Source organism: Piliocolobus tephrosceles, chromosome 20 (assembly GCF_002776525.5).
Source record: "Piliocolobus tephrosceles isolate RC106 chromosome 20, ASM277652v3, whole genome shotgun sequence".
NCBI classification, from domain to species: Eukaryota; Metazoa; Chordata; class Mammalia; order Primates; family Cercopithecidae; genus Piliocolobus; species Piliocolobus tephrosceles.
The window spans coordinates 11,016,552-11,029,546 of NC_045453.1; the positions used below are offsets into that span (position 1 = coordinate 11,016,552).

Sequence of the window (12,995 nt, forward strand, 5' to 3'; positions counted from 1 at the left end):
GAATGAAGCAGAACCTGAGCAACGTTCATCGCCACCTCCCACGGGCACACCACCCATTCACGTCCCCAGATGCACACTCGCCTCGTCCCAAACTGAGCCCAGCACGTTTCCCCACTGCCCTGTTCTTCCTCCCACGGGGGCCCATCTCACAGCACCCTGTCTAGCCAGACGCCCACTCCTACACCTCAGAGCCCTTCTCAACGCCTCTCCCCTCCTTGCCCCTCTCAGTTGCCCTTTTGACCTCCTAATTTCTTGGCTCCATCCTTTCTCTTCTGTCCGTTCAGGGCTTATCACTCCCCACCTGGGCCACGCCCCAGCCCCCTGCCCATCTCTTCCCCTCTAGCCCTCCTGGCAGCTGTCAGCCCCACCCTCTCCCACTCTGAAACCTTGAGTGACAACCTGTTGCTTTCAAAATCAAGCCTGGGCTCCCTAATGTGGCATTCCAGACTCCCGACAACATTTGCTGCATGATTCTCCCTGAGGCCCCATCGTGTACGTGGTTGCCTTTCCCTCCAGGCCTTGGCTCCTGCTGTCCTTCCCCAAGCCTGCTCAAATACTGCTCGACTTCTAAGGTCCAATTCAAATGTGACCTCCTCCAAGAAGCCCTCCCAGGTTTCCTCTCCATGGGGCCCTCCCTAATGGGCTCCGATCCCACCCTGGCCCCCACCTCACCAGATCATCTCGCTCTTATCACCCTGGATCTCCCCAAACTCATTGCGGAAGTACTCGATGAGAAGGTTGCTGTTCTGGTCATGGGCCGAGTTGTAGTTGGTCACGACACGGGTGGGGATGCCCAGGCACCTGAGCACTGTTGGAGAGGAGTGGAAAGCGGGCTGAGGGGACGGGCTGGCCCTGCAGACATCCGCCCTGCTCTGGGCCTCCACCTGCCCATCTGCATTCCAGGGAACACTGCACCTGCTGTCCGAGTGGCGAGAACATGAGCCAGCCCTTCTTGTCTGGACAATGGCGCCCACCTCTCTGGTCGCCCCATGTCCCTTCTATGCCCCTCACATCCCAGTTGCCAGGAGACTCTAAAATACAAACCTGGTCCTGGCGTGGTAGCTCACGCCTATAATCCCAGCACTTTGGGAGGCGGAGGCGGGCCTGGGGTCAAGAGTTGGAGACCAGCCTGGCCAATATGGTGAAACCCCATCTCTACTAAAAATACAAAAATTAGCTGGGCGTGGTGGTGCACACCTGTAATCCCAGCTACTCAGGAGGAGGCTGAGGCAGGAGAATTGTTTGAACCTGGGAGGCGGAGGTTGCCGTGAGCCGAGACTACACCGCTGCACTCCAGCCTGGGCGACAGAGCGAGACTCCATCTCAAAATAAAATAAAATACAAATCTGATGTCAACACTCCTCTGATCAATTGTCCATGGCTCCCCATGGCCCTTGAGGTCAAGGCCAGAGCCCTAGCCACGGCCCTTGGCCCTGCAGGGTCTGGCCCCTGACACCCTCCTCGCACACCGTGCTCCACCACACTGGCCTCCAGCATGCTGTGCCTCCGCCAGCTTCAGGGCATTGGTGTCTGCCATTCCCTCTGCCTGGAAGGCTGCCTGCCAGGTTCAGGTTGCCTGATCATTTGCATTCATAGCACGGCTGGAGATGCATCATCCTTTCCAGTGTACCGGCATGTGAGGGATTCTTTAATTAGCCCTCCAAGGACAGTGAGGGATCTGTCTTAAGTTAGATCCTGGAGCCCAGCACAGGCCTGTCATTGACTATCTTGCCAAACGGGATGACGGAGTGGAGGAAGGAGAGAGGAGAGGAAAGTGGGAGGGCGGGAAGGAGTGATTGAATGACTGACTGTCCCCAAGATAGGGTCTTAAAGACTCAAACAGCAGAACAGGCAGAGGAGGGGACAGAGGTCGGGAGACCCAGCTGCTTCCAGCTGTGTGACCTGGGACCAGTCCTTCACCTCTCTGGGCCTTGGTTCCCTCTCTATGTGTATTAGTGATGCCACTGGGGACTCATCATCTTACCCAATGTACAAGAACACGGATGCACGTGGCCCTATAATCAGGTCACAGCAGAGGCCAGGGTCCTCAGACTTGTCAGGAGGGAGGGCCCTGCATTCCTGCCAAGGCCCCGTTTGCTGGGAAAGGGGCTGATGTTGCAATGACATGTTAAACAGAGACAGGACATTGACTAATCTGCAAGCTGAGCTCAGCTCGGAGAGGCGAGGAGCACAGGAGAGGGAGTAAAACCCCAGCGGGGGTCTCACCTACATGGCCTGCTGGGTGCTCCTCGCAGATGGAATTATGGGTGCTTTTACTCTCTCATTTTAAAAATGTGCTTCTTATGTGTATTGTAAAAGTGACAGATTCACAGAAAAAATATCTAAAAAATGAAGAGAAACAAGATTCTGTAATAATGTAATCTGTGGGACTTTTGTTTTACTTTTAGTTTTGATGGAAGTTGAGTCTGGGAGAGGGGAAGAAGCGATACGACTTTTGCCCTGGGGCCACCATGGATGGGCCAGGGTAAAAGCTTATCAGTTGGCCCTGGATTCCTGCCAGGAGACTTGTAGGAGCTGGGAGGAAGGAGGAAGGAACAGCTATGACCTCCCCCTCTTGCCTGGTTTCTGTCCCCCTGAGGCCTGGGCAGAGCTTAGCCCTAAGGCTGCCCTCAGCAAAGGCTGGTGTCCTAACCGCAGGTCTTATCCCACTATGCAATGGGCCTGAGTACGCACCGGAGAACGGGGGAGGCCTGTCTCTGCTGTCCAGGGAGCCAAGTGCCGCTCTTCCTCCAGGGATGGTGTCCTGGGAGGCCTCCTCATCACAGTCTAACAGGAGGCTGCCCCAGCACCGCGCACACCTGGGTCAGAGCCTGACCCTGCCTCTCACCAGCTGTGTGAGCTTGGGCAAGCCACTGCCCTCTCTGAGCCTCCATTTCCTCCTCAGTAAGAGAAGTTAATAATAGCAGCTTGTGGGGATTTGTGGTGATTCAGAGACAGGCCGCAGGTGTGGGCAGAGCCTCGCCCGCCCATTCCCAGAGCAAGCATTGAGGGGGTGCTCGGGAACAGCACAGTGTGTCACCATGCCCGTTATGGCAAATGCCGTCCATCGGTGCTGGCTGATTCATTGACATCGAGGAAGTGCAGGGAGGGATCCGGCTGAGAAAGCTGGAACCCCAGGCTCCCCTGGAAATCCCCAAACCCAAGGCTAACCAGAGCCAGAGACTGTGCTGAGTGATCTCTCCCTGGTATGAAGAGCTTCCTATGAATGAGATCAGTCACCATTGTCTCCACTTTACAGATGAGGAAACTGAGGCTTGGAGGCATCAATTCTCTTGCCCAAGTCCACCCAGGGGTTAGAGGCAGAGCTGGATTCAAACCCCGGCAGTCCAGCTCCAGAGTTCACAGGCCAATTCACCACTGGTTCCTCACAGGAACTCCACGGCCACGGGGGTCAGACAGCCCTTTTCTTGGGCAAGTTTTCCCTGGCTCCATCCTACACAGCCTGGGAAGAGGCTGCAGGGACTGGAATACAGCCCTACAGTGGGCAGCGGAGGGCAGGATCTGCTGCTAAACGTTCAGGCGGCCACAGCCCAGGGTGACCAGGGTGATCAGGGTTTCTGCGGGTGAGCCTGGGGACCCAGGCCTTGGATTGTGGGATTTCTCCAGGAAAACCCATGGGCTTCTTTGAAAAGATGTGTTTTAGGGCTCTCAGAGGAAAGTGTCTGGGATGAGGGAGTTTCCATAAGAAAAAGGAACTTAGAGGTCACGGGGAACAGGCAGTCCCAGGCAGAGAGGCAGGGATCAGAAGGCAAGGACGGCCGGGCTGAAAACCTAGGTTAGGCTGCCCTGACCCAGCCTGCTGGTGTGGAGGACATGCTGGGGGCCTCCCAGGGACCCTTTCCTGGGCCTTAGCACTGCTTTTGGAATCAGAAAAGCTGGGAAGCCTAGACCAGCCTTTTAGATTGAGCCTGGTAATAATGATAGTCATGACAATAAATATCACAAAAGTATTTTCTATCATGCACCCAAGATCATTTTAAGCACTTCCCACATTCATTTATTTATTTAGAAATGGAGTCTCGCTCTGTTACCCAGCCTGGAGTACAGTGGTGCAATCATGACACACTGCAGCCTCGACCTCCTGGGCTCAAGTGATCCCCCTGCCTCAGCCTCCCAAATAGCTAAGACTATAGGTGCACCACTACCACGCTCAGCTACCTCACACATATTAACTCATTTAATCCTCACAACCATCCCAGGATAAAGGTACTACCGTCATGCCCATTTTACACACAATGGAACTGTGGTTCAGAGGAATTAAGTGATTTACCTAAGGACACACAGCTGGCAGGAAGCAGAGCTAGGATTTGAACCCAGGCTTTGCCTCCAGAATCTGTGCTCTTTTTTTTTTTTTTTTTTTTTGAGAGAGAGAATCTTGATCTGTTGCCCAGACTGGAGTGCAATGGCACAATCATAGCTCATTGCAGCCAACCTCCTGGGCTCAAGCGATCCTCCTGCCTCAGCCTCCTGAGTAGCCAAGACTGGAGGCACACACAACCATGCCTGCTAATTTTTATTTATTTTATTTTTTTGTAGAGACAAGGTCTCACTACATTGCTCAGGCTGGTCTCAAACTCCTGGCCTCAAGCGATCCTCCTGTCTCGAGTCCACATTCTTAGCCAGTGTGTGATGCTAACCCATTTTCATAAGCACCATGATTAGCCTGGCAACAATCGTCAACATTTTCTGGCCTTAAATTTTTAAGATTTTTGTTTAAAATTTTTTTTACTTTTTTGGTTTTAAATTACTTGCTATTCCCCCTTGACATTTAGAACATGCTTTGTTTCTTGACACTGATATTACCGTTAGGATCCAGTTATTACTGGCTAATATTTGCTGAGAGCAACACTGGACCAGGTTCTATGCTGAGCAGCTTCATGTCACACCCACTCTAGGAGGAAGGTCTTGATGTTGTCCCCATTTTCCAGATGAGGAAACTGAGGTTCAGAAAGAAGTCATTTGCTCAAGGTCACAGAGCAAGTGGTGGGAGGGTGGGGGTTTTTAACTCAGGTGTGCTTGGCTCCAGTGCCCAAGTTCTCAGCCCCGAGCCCATGCAGTCTCCCAAATAATAGCCCTTGATCCTAACAACCACCGGAGGGATGGCTATTGGATAAAGGACCGGAGAGGGTGGTCACAGGCTCTAGGCCACATAGCACATTGAGAGTGTTGGTGGCAGGGGCAGGGATGTCCTGATTCCTACTCCGGTGCTCTTTGTGCCCCCTCCCAGGGCTCAGGACCCACATCCCAGCATGCAGCTCACCTGTGCAGGCCACGGCGGCAAAGACCCAGCACTGGCCATACTTGACGCGCTGGCAGCCGTGGTTCTTCCAGCGCCGCAGGATGTCCACGCTGCCGATCCAGGACATGGGATTGACACCGTCCCCGTAGTTGTTGTCCCAGCGTCCCAGCAGCACACCCTGGTCATCGTTGCAGTTGACCTGCAACCAGTGGGGCAGCACGGGGACTGAGCCTGGGATGGGGTGACAGCTGTGCCGCCTGGGTGAGCCTGAGTACAGCAGGCGTGGGGTGAAAGGCGGGGAGGGGAGCTCCAGGGTGAGGAAAGAGCAGGGGCAAAGGTGCCATGGTGTGACAGACTGTGGTGTGTGGCAGAGGGTGGGGGCTGGAGCCGGGGACAGGAGGGAGACGGGGAAGAAGCAGGTGGGGCAGGGTCAAGGTCTTGAACGCCGTGCTGGGGATGTGACTCTGTCCTGTGAAGAACACAGGATTGCTCGGGAGTGACATGGTGTGATCTCAGTTTTACAAAGACCTGCTTGGGTCCCCCACCCCAGATTGTGTCGTTCGCCCTGAACTCCCACTACCTCAAGAATAAAATCAGCCTCCTGACCGCGATCCACGAGGCCCTTCTGGTCTCACCCCTGCCCACCTCTGCAGCTTCCTCTGCACCCACAGGCCCTGCTGCCTCCGCTCCAGGCACACTGGCCTCCCTTCCTTCCTCAAACCTGCCAAAGTCGCTCCCTTCTCAGGGCCTTTGCACAGCTGTACCCTCTGCCTGGAACGCCCTTCTCCTGCGTACCACCTTAGGGAGCCCCTCAGCCCCTCCCCGAGCCTGGTCCTGCGGTCTAGCACTGTCACGCCTCGGGTTCCTTCAGAGCGTGCACCGTCATTTATGACTGTCTGCTCGTTCATATGGTAGTTTGGTTAGTGTCTGTCTCCTCTCCCCTACCCTCTATAACACAGTCTCCATAAAGTTAGAGGTCACACAGGACTTGTACACGGCTGTCTCCCCAGTGCCTAGGACACAAGTGGTACTTGATAAACATTCACTGAAGAACTGAATAAATTAATTGCTCTGGGGGACCTCATAGCATCAGCCTCATCTGTGTAAATCATATCTTTCCAATGTAAGGTCTCTTCCTCGAGACTTACCCATCTCCTGGGTCCCCCCACCGCGCCCAGCACAGTGAATGGCCTGTGTCTCCACTGCGAGGGAGGGGCCTGCGGGAGCCCCCTGTGGGCTCCGCCCCGATGGTCCTGCCACTCACTCACCATGCCGCTCACCACCCGGCCCACGTAGACGGGGCTGCTGCGGCGGGAGCAGTCACGGCCGGCGTTCTTCAGGAACTTGGGGTTGACATCTAGAAGGATCAGGCAGATGTCTAGGATCCCATCTTCAAACTGTGTCAGAGGAAACGAGGAGAAAGCGGAAGCTAGGAAGGCACCTCCTTCAGGAAGCCTGCCTTGAAGCCTCCACTGTTTCCAGCTGTGTCCCACACAGCAGACTGGGAGGCTCCAGCTGAGTCTGCCAAATCTGTCTGGTGGCAGCTTCTCTTGACCCAGGAGGGAATGGAGTGGGACAATGACTGGGTGAGCCATGAGTGTGTGACAAAGGGGGTGACAATCTTCATCCAGGACCTGGTTGAGGGGACCTGGGAATCTGGAGCAGGAGCTGGAGTGGGCAGCCCAGTGTCCCTGGGGCTCCCCCTCAGAGTCACCCTGGGCCCTGTCACTGTCCCTTTCTCCTCTTGCTCAGCCAAATCTCCCACTTCCCCAAGGCGTGACCCACCCTGCAGAGCTGATGTCAGCCCCTCATCCCCCTCCGACCCAGCCCACACACACTGCTCTGATGGGAACTGAGACAGATTCTAAACACAGAAATCCAGTCCCATCACTCTTCTGTTTCAACCGTATCCACAGTAAAACCCAGACTTCCCCGTGCAACCTACACCGCCCTTCACAATCTGCCCCCATCCCCTCTTTGACTTCATCTCTCACCGCTCACACCCACACTCACCCTGCCCAGGCTCACGGTCCCAGGGCCCCTGCATGTGCTATTTCCCTGCTCAGAATGCGCTTCCTGCTGCTCTCTGCAGGGCTCACACCGCCTCATCCTTGCCATTCAAATGTCATCTTTCTCAAAAGCAGGACCCTTCTTGCCACCTTCCATTGGACCATCCACCTGCAGAGGCCCTTCTGTCTGCTCTCTTCCCCCCACCTCTGTGGTCCTTTCCTGGGCCAGATCGCCCTCCAAGCTGCACAATAGCCTTCCATGGCATGAACCCTCTGTGGCTCCCTATTGCCCTCAGCCTGATGTTCAGGGCTGTTCCACAACCTGGACACTGCTGGCTTCTCCCACCTCATCTCTTGGGGCTCCTTCACACACAAGGTATGCCCCAAGCTACAACGTACGTCTCAGGCATGACATAAGCTTTCCAACCTCTGAGCTTTCACTTGTATAGTTCCCTTGGCCTAGTATATCGTGCACACACCTCCTTGCGTGGCAAACTCCTATTTGTTCTTCAAAGCCCAGCTCAAATATTCCCTGCTTCAACTATGTCCCCCCGATCCCCATAGGCTGTTATTCCTTCCTTCCTCTAAGTCTCATCTTCCTGGACTGTGATCCCCTCCAGAAGCTTTGCAAGGGCCATGTCCCACAGCCCAGCACAAGCCCGGATACAAAACAGGACCCTGGGAAATAAAGGAAGAAATTGACTTTGTTCTCTTTCTCAGGAGAGAACAAAAAGCCATGAAAAATCAGAGCCAATTCATTTTCTGATGTATTTTATGCATCACGGTCATACCCCCATTTCATTTCTATTCCACAGCAGGCTATGGGGTTGCTGGGCAGAGAGTTTTGCAATTATCATGACAATATTCAGATGAGAAAACTTTGGTCAGAGCCTGGGACCATACAGGGAAGATCTCCCTATGATTTCAGGGTAGGACTCTCTAGGCCTGAACATTGAACCCTGCCCCAGAGGCTGCTGGGGGAAGCCTCAGGGTGAACCCCACCCCAGGAGGCCAATACCTCCTAACGCACCAGGAGGTTGAATGGCCAGGGGTGCAATAGTTCTTGCTTCGTGAGTTTTCCCAGCAGAGTCTCAAGAATTTTTACAGGTGGCTGGATGATAAATGAAATTTATCATCACTGGTTTAGAGAACCAGCCCGGGCTGGCCGGCTGGAGAGTGAGAAACCACGTGAAACAGATGAGCCATCGGCTGAGGCCAGCCAAGCCCAGCCTAGACAGCCATGCACGGCTGACCCATAGACTGGTAACAAATAATAAGTGATGGTTGTTTTAGTCCCTAAATTTCAGGCTTGTTTGCTTGCAAAATATGGTTACTAGACAAGCAGCATCAGCATCACCTAGGAACTTGTTTGAAGAGCAAATTCTCACCCCCTAGTATTTTACCACCGTCTCTCAGTGATCCTGAGAACCAATGATCTGGGTGAGGGTTTAAAGCCCCTTCTTAGCACATGCCTAGCACACAGCCCTCTGAGTACTGCCTATTATTTAAATACATGAGCTTTACTGTTCCCTCTTCCCCCTCCCGGGTTACCAACCAACTTCACAGCTCCCAAAGGCTCTCCTAGTTCTTTCCCCACCTTGAATCCAGGGCCACCGCCTTTGCTGTGTGACCTCAGGCCAGCCTTGGCCCTCTCTGAGCCTTCAGCTGTTTCAGGGCCTTTGCATCCCTGATAGCATGAAGTGGGTGACTCTGTGACTCACTCCCACCTATGCAGCTTTGGCTGCCCCCGGACACAGGGTCAGGCACACAGACGGGCCTGAGATGGTTGGGAGAAACAGGGTGTTGCCCCTACCTGCCCAAAATTCCAAGGTATGCTCTTGATGAACTTGGCCGAGCCCTGGTAGATAAAGCCCTGCTGGGTGAGGACGTACTCCTGCCGCTCCTCTTCCGAGTCCAGGTACACAGCATCCGCTGCAGGCAGGAAGAAAGGGACCTCAGCTCTGGGTGTGCAGAGGCCCCAGGGTCCCTGCAAATCTGGCGGTCAGGGGTGCCACCTCCCTAGGCCAAGCCAGTGTCTCAGAGATCCATCCTTCTTTTAATTAGAAAAAGTAACCATTAAGGAACAATCCCACATCAGTGAGATAAGGTGTCATCGGTTAGTGACAACAAAGGCTGCCGTTTCTCCAACACTCACCATGTGCCGGGACCTGTGATAAATGTCTGACCTGTGTTAATACATTTAACCTCCAGAAGAGCCTTATGAGGAAAGGACTCTTGAAAGCCCCATTTTAAAGATGGGAAGACTAAGGCTCAGGAATATTTTATAGCTAGGAAAATCGAGACTAAAGACAGAGGAGCACCGGACCAGGAGTCAGGAAACTCCTGAGCCTCATTTGCTGTGTGACCTTGGGTAGGCTATTTTGCCTTCTCTGCCCACCTTAATATCTCACTGTGTCAGCCCAAAATGCAGATCTGAAAGGTGCTTTGGAAACGAAAGCCCTGAGGTAGCGTGAGGGAGGCGCATGATTCAAGGGAGAGAGAGCTCAGTAGCAGAGGGGAAGGCCAAGAAAGGATTCCTGCAGCTCAGGAGAGGTGGGGTCCTGTCCAGCTTGAGGGAGTCACAGAGGGCTCCCTGGAGGAGGTGGCATCTGAATGCTGTCTTGAAAAATGATTCAGGTTTAGAGAGTTGGAACCTGGAGGGTGGCATTCTAAGCAGAGGACCAGAAAGAACAAAGTTTTGGCTGCTAGAAAATGCAGGGTATTTAGTTGTCTGTGTCCAGTGAGGAGAGAAGAGGGGGCTGAGGAAGTTGGGACCAGATGGTAGGAGCCCAAAGATCAGGCAGGCTTTACTGACTCCACTTCACTGGTGAAGAAACTGAGGCCAAGAAGGGGCAATCTGGAGCCGCATTACGACTTTGGTGAGCCCCAGGCAGTCTTGACTTCATGCATTCCTTCCTCCATGAGAAAAAAAGTAATTGAACGTTATGACTGCCTTGGTTAATGACAGCTATCTCAGTAATACATATTAAAACGTATTGTTCAACTTAAATGTTCATGTTTTTCTTCTGATTTTAAATTAAATTAAAACATGTTCATGGGCCCCTAAAAGTTTCTCAGGCCCCAGGCACTGTGCCTGTCGGGTCTAATAGAGAAGGTGGCCTGGGAAGGAAGCAGCTGCCGGACCCTCAGAGCCCTGGGCTTTGTCATGCCCATCTGCAGCGACCAGCAGCTCCCACTTTCATCACAGTCAGGAAAAATGGGAAAGAGGCCAAGTCTCTTGTGTATTCTGATCTTTGGCTCTGGAAACTTCTAAAAAAATTAACCCTGAAGTCAATGAACTACAATGGCTCTGCAGCAGCCGGGGGATGTGGGATAAAGAATGAAAGAGAAAGGACAAGCCACAGTGTTTCAACATTAGAATGAGTGTCAGCACTTGTGGAACTGTCCCCACCCCAGCTCAGGATGCCAAGACTGTGACGTCCCCAGCTCAGGTCTCCATCTGGTAAAGGTGGGGGCACTGGGGACGTGAAGCCTTGCATATAACTGGCACTCGATCATATTGGTCTTGGAGCTGACGTACAGGAGGGTCCCATTTTCCAGGCAGACCCGGCCCTTTCCCACCCATCAGACTGATTTCCTCCCGTAGCGCCCCGTGCTTACCCCAGCCCAACTTCCTGGCTCTGCCTCACCAGCTCTACAGCTCCCGCCCCGGGATGTGGGTCACTTTAGTCACTCTGCCGCTTGGCTGACCGCCACTCCAACCCGCCGGGTGAGGCCAAGCAGGAGGAAGGGAGCCATCCCCCAGAACCACGCTCCCCATTCCCTGAACTCTGAAACCCTGTGGTATGGACAAGGGTGGGGACACCGGCATGTTCCCGTCCTGTTGGCAGAGCTGCCAACTAGTTGCGACCCTCTGCAGTTGACTAAAATTCAAAACAAACCTATGGGGCGGGGGGATCCAGTAAGGCCACTTCTGTCCCGAGAAATTATTCCATTGGCCACAGGGTCTGAAGCAATGGTGCTCACTGACGCACGGTCCCTGCATGTCATGAGCCTCTGGGCACAACCCCTTGTCCATCAGTGGGGGCTAGACCATCCACATGGGCAAGACACAGGACACTTGAGGCCCTTGGAAAGAATGAGCAGATGTGGCCGGGCATGGTGGCTCACACCTATAATCCTAGCACTTTGGGAGCCCGAGGGGCGGATCACCTGAGGTCAGGAGTTTGAGATCAGCCTGGCCAACATGGTGAAACACCATCTCTACTAAAAATACAAAAATTAGCCTGGCGTGGTGGTGCATGCCTGTAGTGCCAGCTACACAGGAGGCTGAGGCAGGAGAATCATTTCAACCCGGGAGGCAGAGGTTGCAGTGAGCCGAGATTTCACGGCTGCACTCCAGCCTGGGTGACAGAAAGAGCCTCGGTCTCAAAAAAAAAAAAAAAAAAAAAAAAAAAAAAAAAGAAGAAAATTAAAAAAAAGAAAGAATGAATGAGCAGATGTATGCAGACCAATATGGACAGATCCTCACAGTGTATTGCAAGGGGAAAAAACCAAGTTGTAGGCTAATGTATACGGTGGGATCCTTTTATGTTTGTGATAGAGAGACAGAGCCCGAAACAATACAGCAGTTTCTCCAGGCACATGCAGACTGGCCTGAGGAGGGGAGCCCCCGCAAAATATCTAACAATGGTGTCCCCCAAGGAGGAGGGGTCAAAAGGGGAGGCCGCTTCTCTGTAGTCTTGAAGCCCTCCCCTCCCCTCTTTTTGAGACAGAGTCTTTCTCTGTCACCCAGGCTGGAGTCCAGTGGCACAATCCTAGCTAACTGCAGCCTCAACCTCCTGGACTCAAGTGATCATCCCACCTTAGCCTCCTGAGTAGTTGGGACTACAGGTAGGTGTGTGTCATCACATCAGGCTAATTTTTATATTTTTTATAGGGATGGTGAGTTTCACCATGCTGGCAAGGCTGGTCTTGAACTCCTGGCTCAAGTGATCCTCCTGCCTCAGCCTCCCAAAGTGCAGGGATTACAAGTGTGGAATTATAGGCATGGGATTACACTGTACCTGGGCTTGAAGCTTTTCTAAAGAGAATGCTGTCATGGCCTACTGTTATACTGGGAAATAAAAGTCAAAATATGGAAAGGAGAAAAATTTTAAAAGCTTTCTGCTCAAATATAAATTGCCTCAAAATAGAGAATAAAAAAGATAAAGCAGTGGGCCAGCAAGAAGGTGGTGGTCTAACAGCCAGGAGGCCAGAATTTCTGCTCTTTTGAGGAGGGACGCACGATTCCCAGGGGGGGCCTGGCCCGTGGTGCTTGTCCCCCTGCTTTGTTTCATTAGAGCAGAAAGGAAACAGATCATTAGATCCGACTGCCTTGCTAGTTCGATGGGAAAATCGAGGCCTGGGGAGGTGATGGGCAACCCCTGCCTCCTCAGTTTCCTGTGTGTGAAGTGGCAACACTGTCATGTCACCCTTAGGATTGTTGAGAGGCCCGACTGAGACAGTGCGTAAGGAGGCAGCCGGACAGTCAAACTGCTCCTACTCACCCCTCCCCCAACCCTCCCCCCAACCTCACTTCCCCGTTTCCCTTCCCCAAACCAGTCTGGGTGAGATTTAAAACAGGGCTGCCCACCTCGGCCAGGCACAGTGGATCACGCTTGTAATCCCAGCACTTTCGGAGGCTGAGGCGGGTGGATCACCTGAGGTCAGGAGTTCGGGACCAGCCTGGCCAACATGGTGAAACTCTGTTTCTACTAAAAATA

General features: G+C 53.2%; 1 protein-coding gene across 1 annotated transcript in view; it reads right to left on the bottom strand.

The window, feature by feature from the left end:
- The window catches only part of TGM2 (transglutaminase 2), a 39,096-nt gene that overhangs the window by 14,582 nt on the left and 11,519 nt on the right, over positions 1-12,995 (bottom strand). Inside the window, exons 4-7 of the mRNA XM_023227894.2 lie at positions 9,083-9,201; positions 6,529-6,657; positions 5,282-5,459; positions 673-808 (exon numbers count right to left, since the gene is read on the bottom strand). Of these exons, the coding sequence (XP_023083662.1) occupies positions 673-808; positions 5,282-5,459; positions 6,529-6,657; positions 9,083-9,201 (562 nt within the window). The remainder of the gene's footprint in view (positions 1-672; positions 809-5,281; positions 5,460-6,528; positions 6,658-9,082; positions 9,202-12,995) is intronic.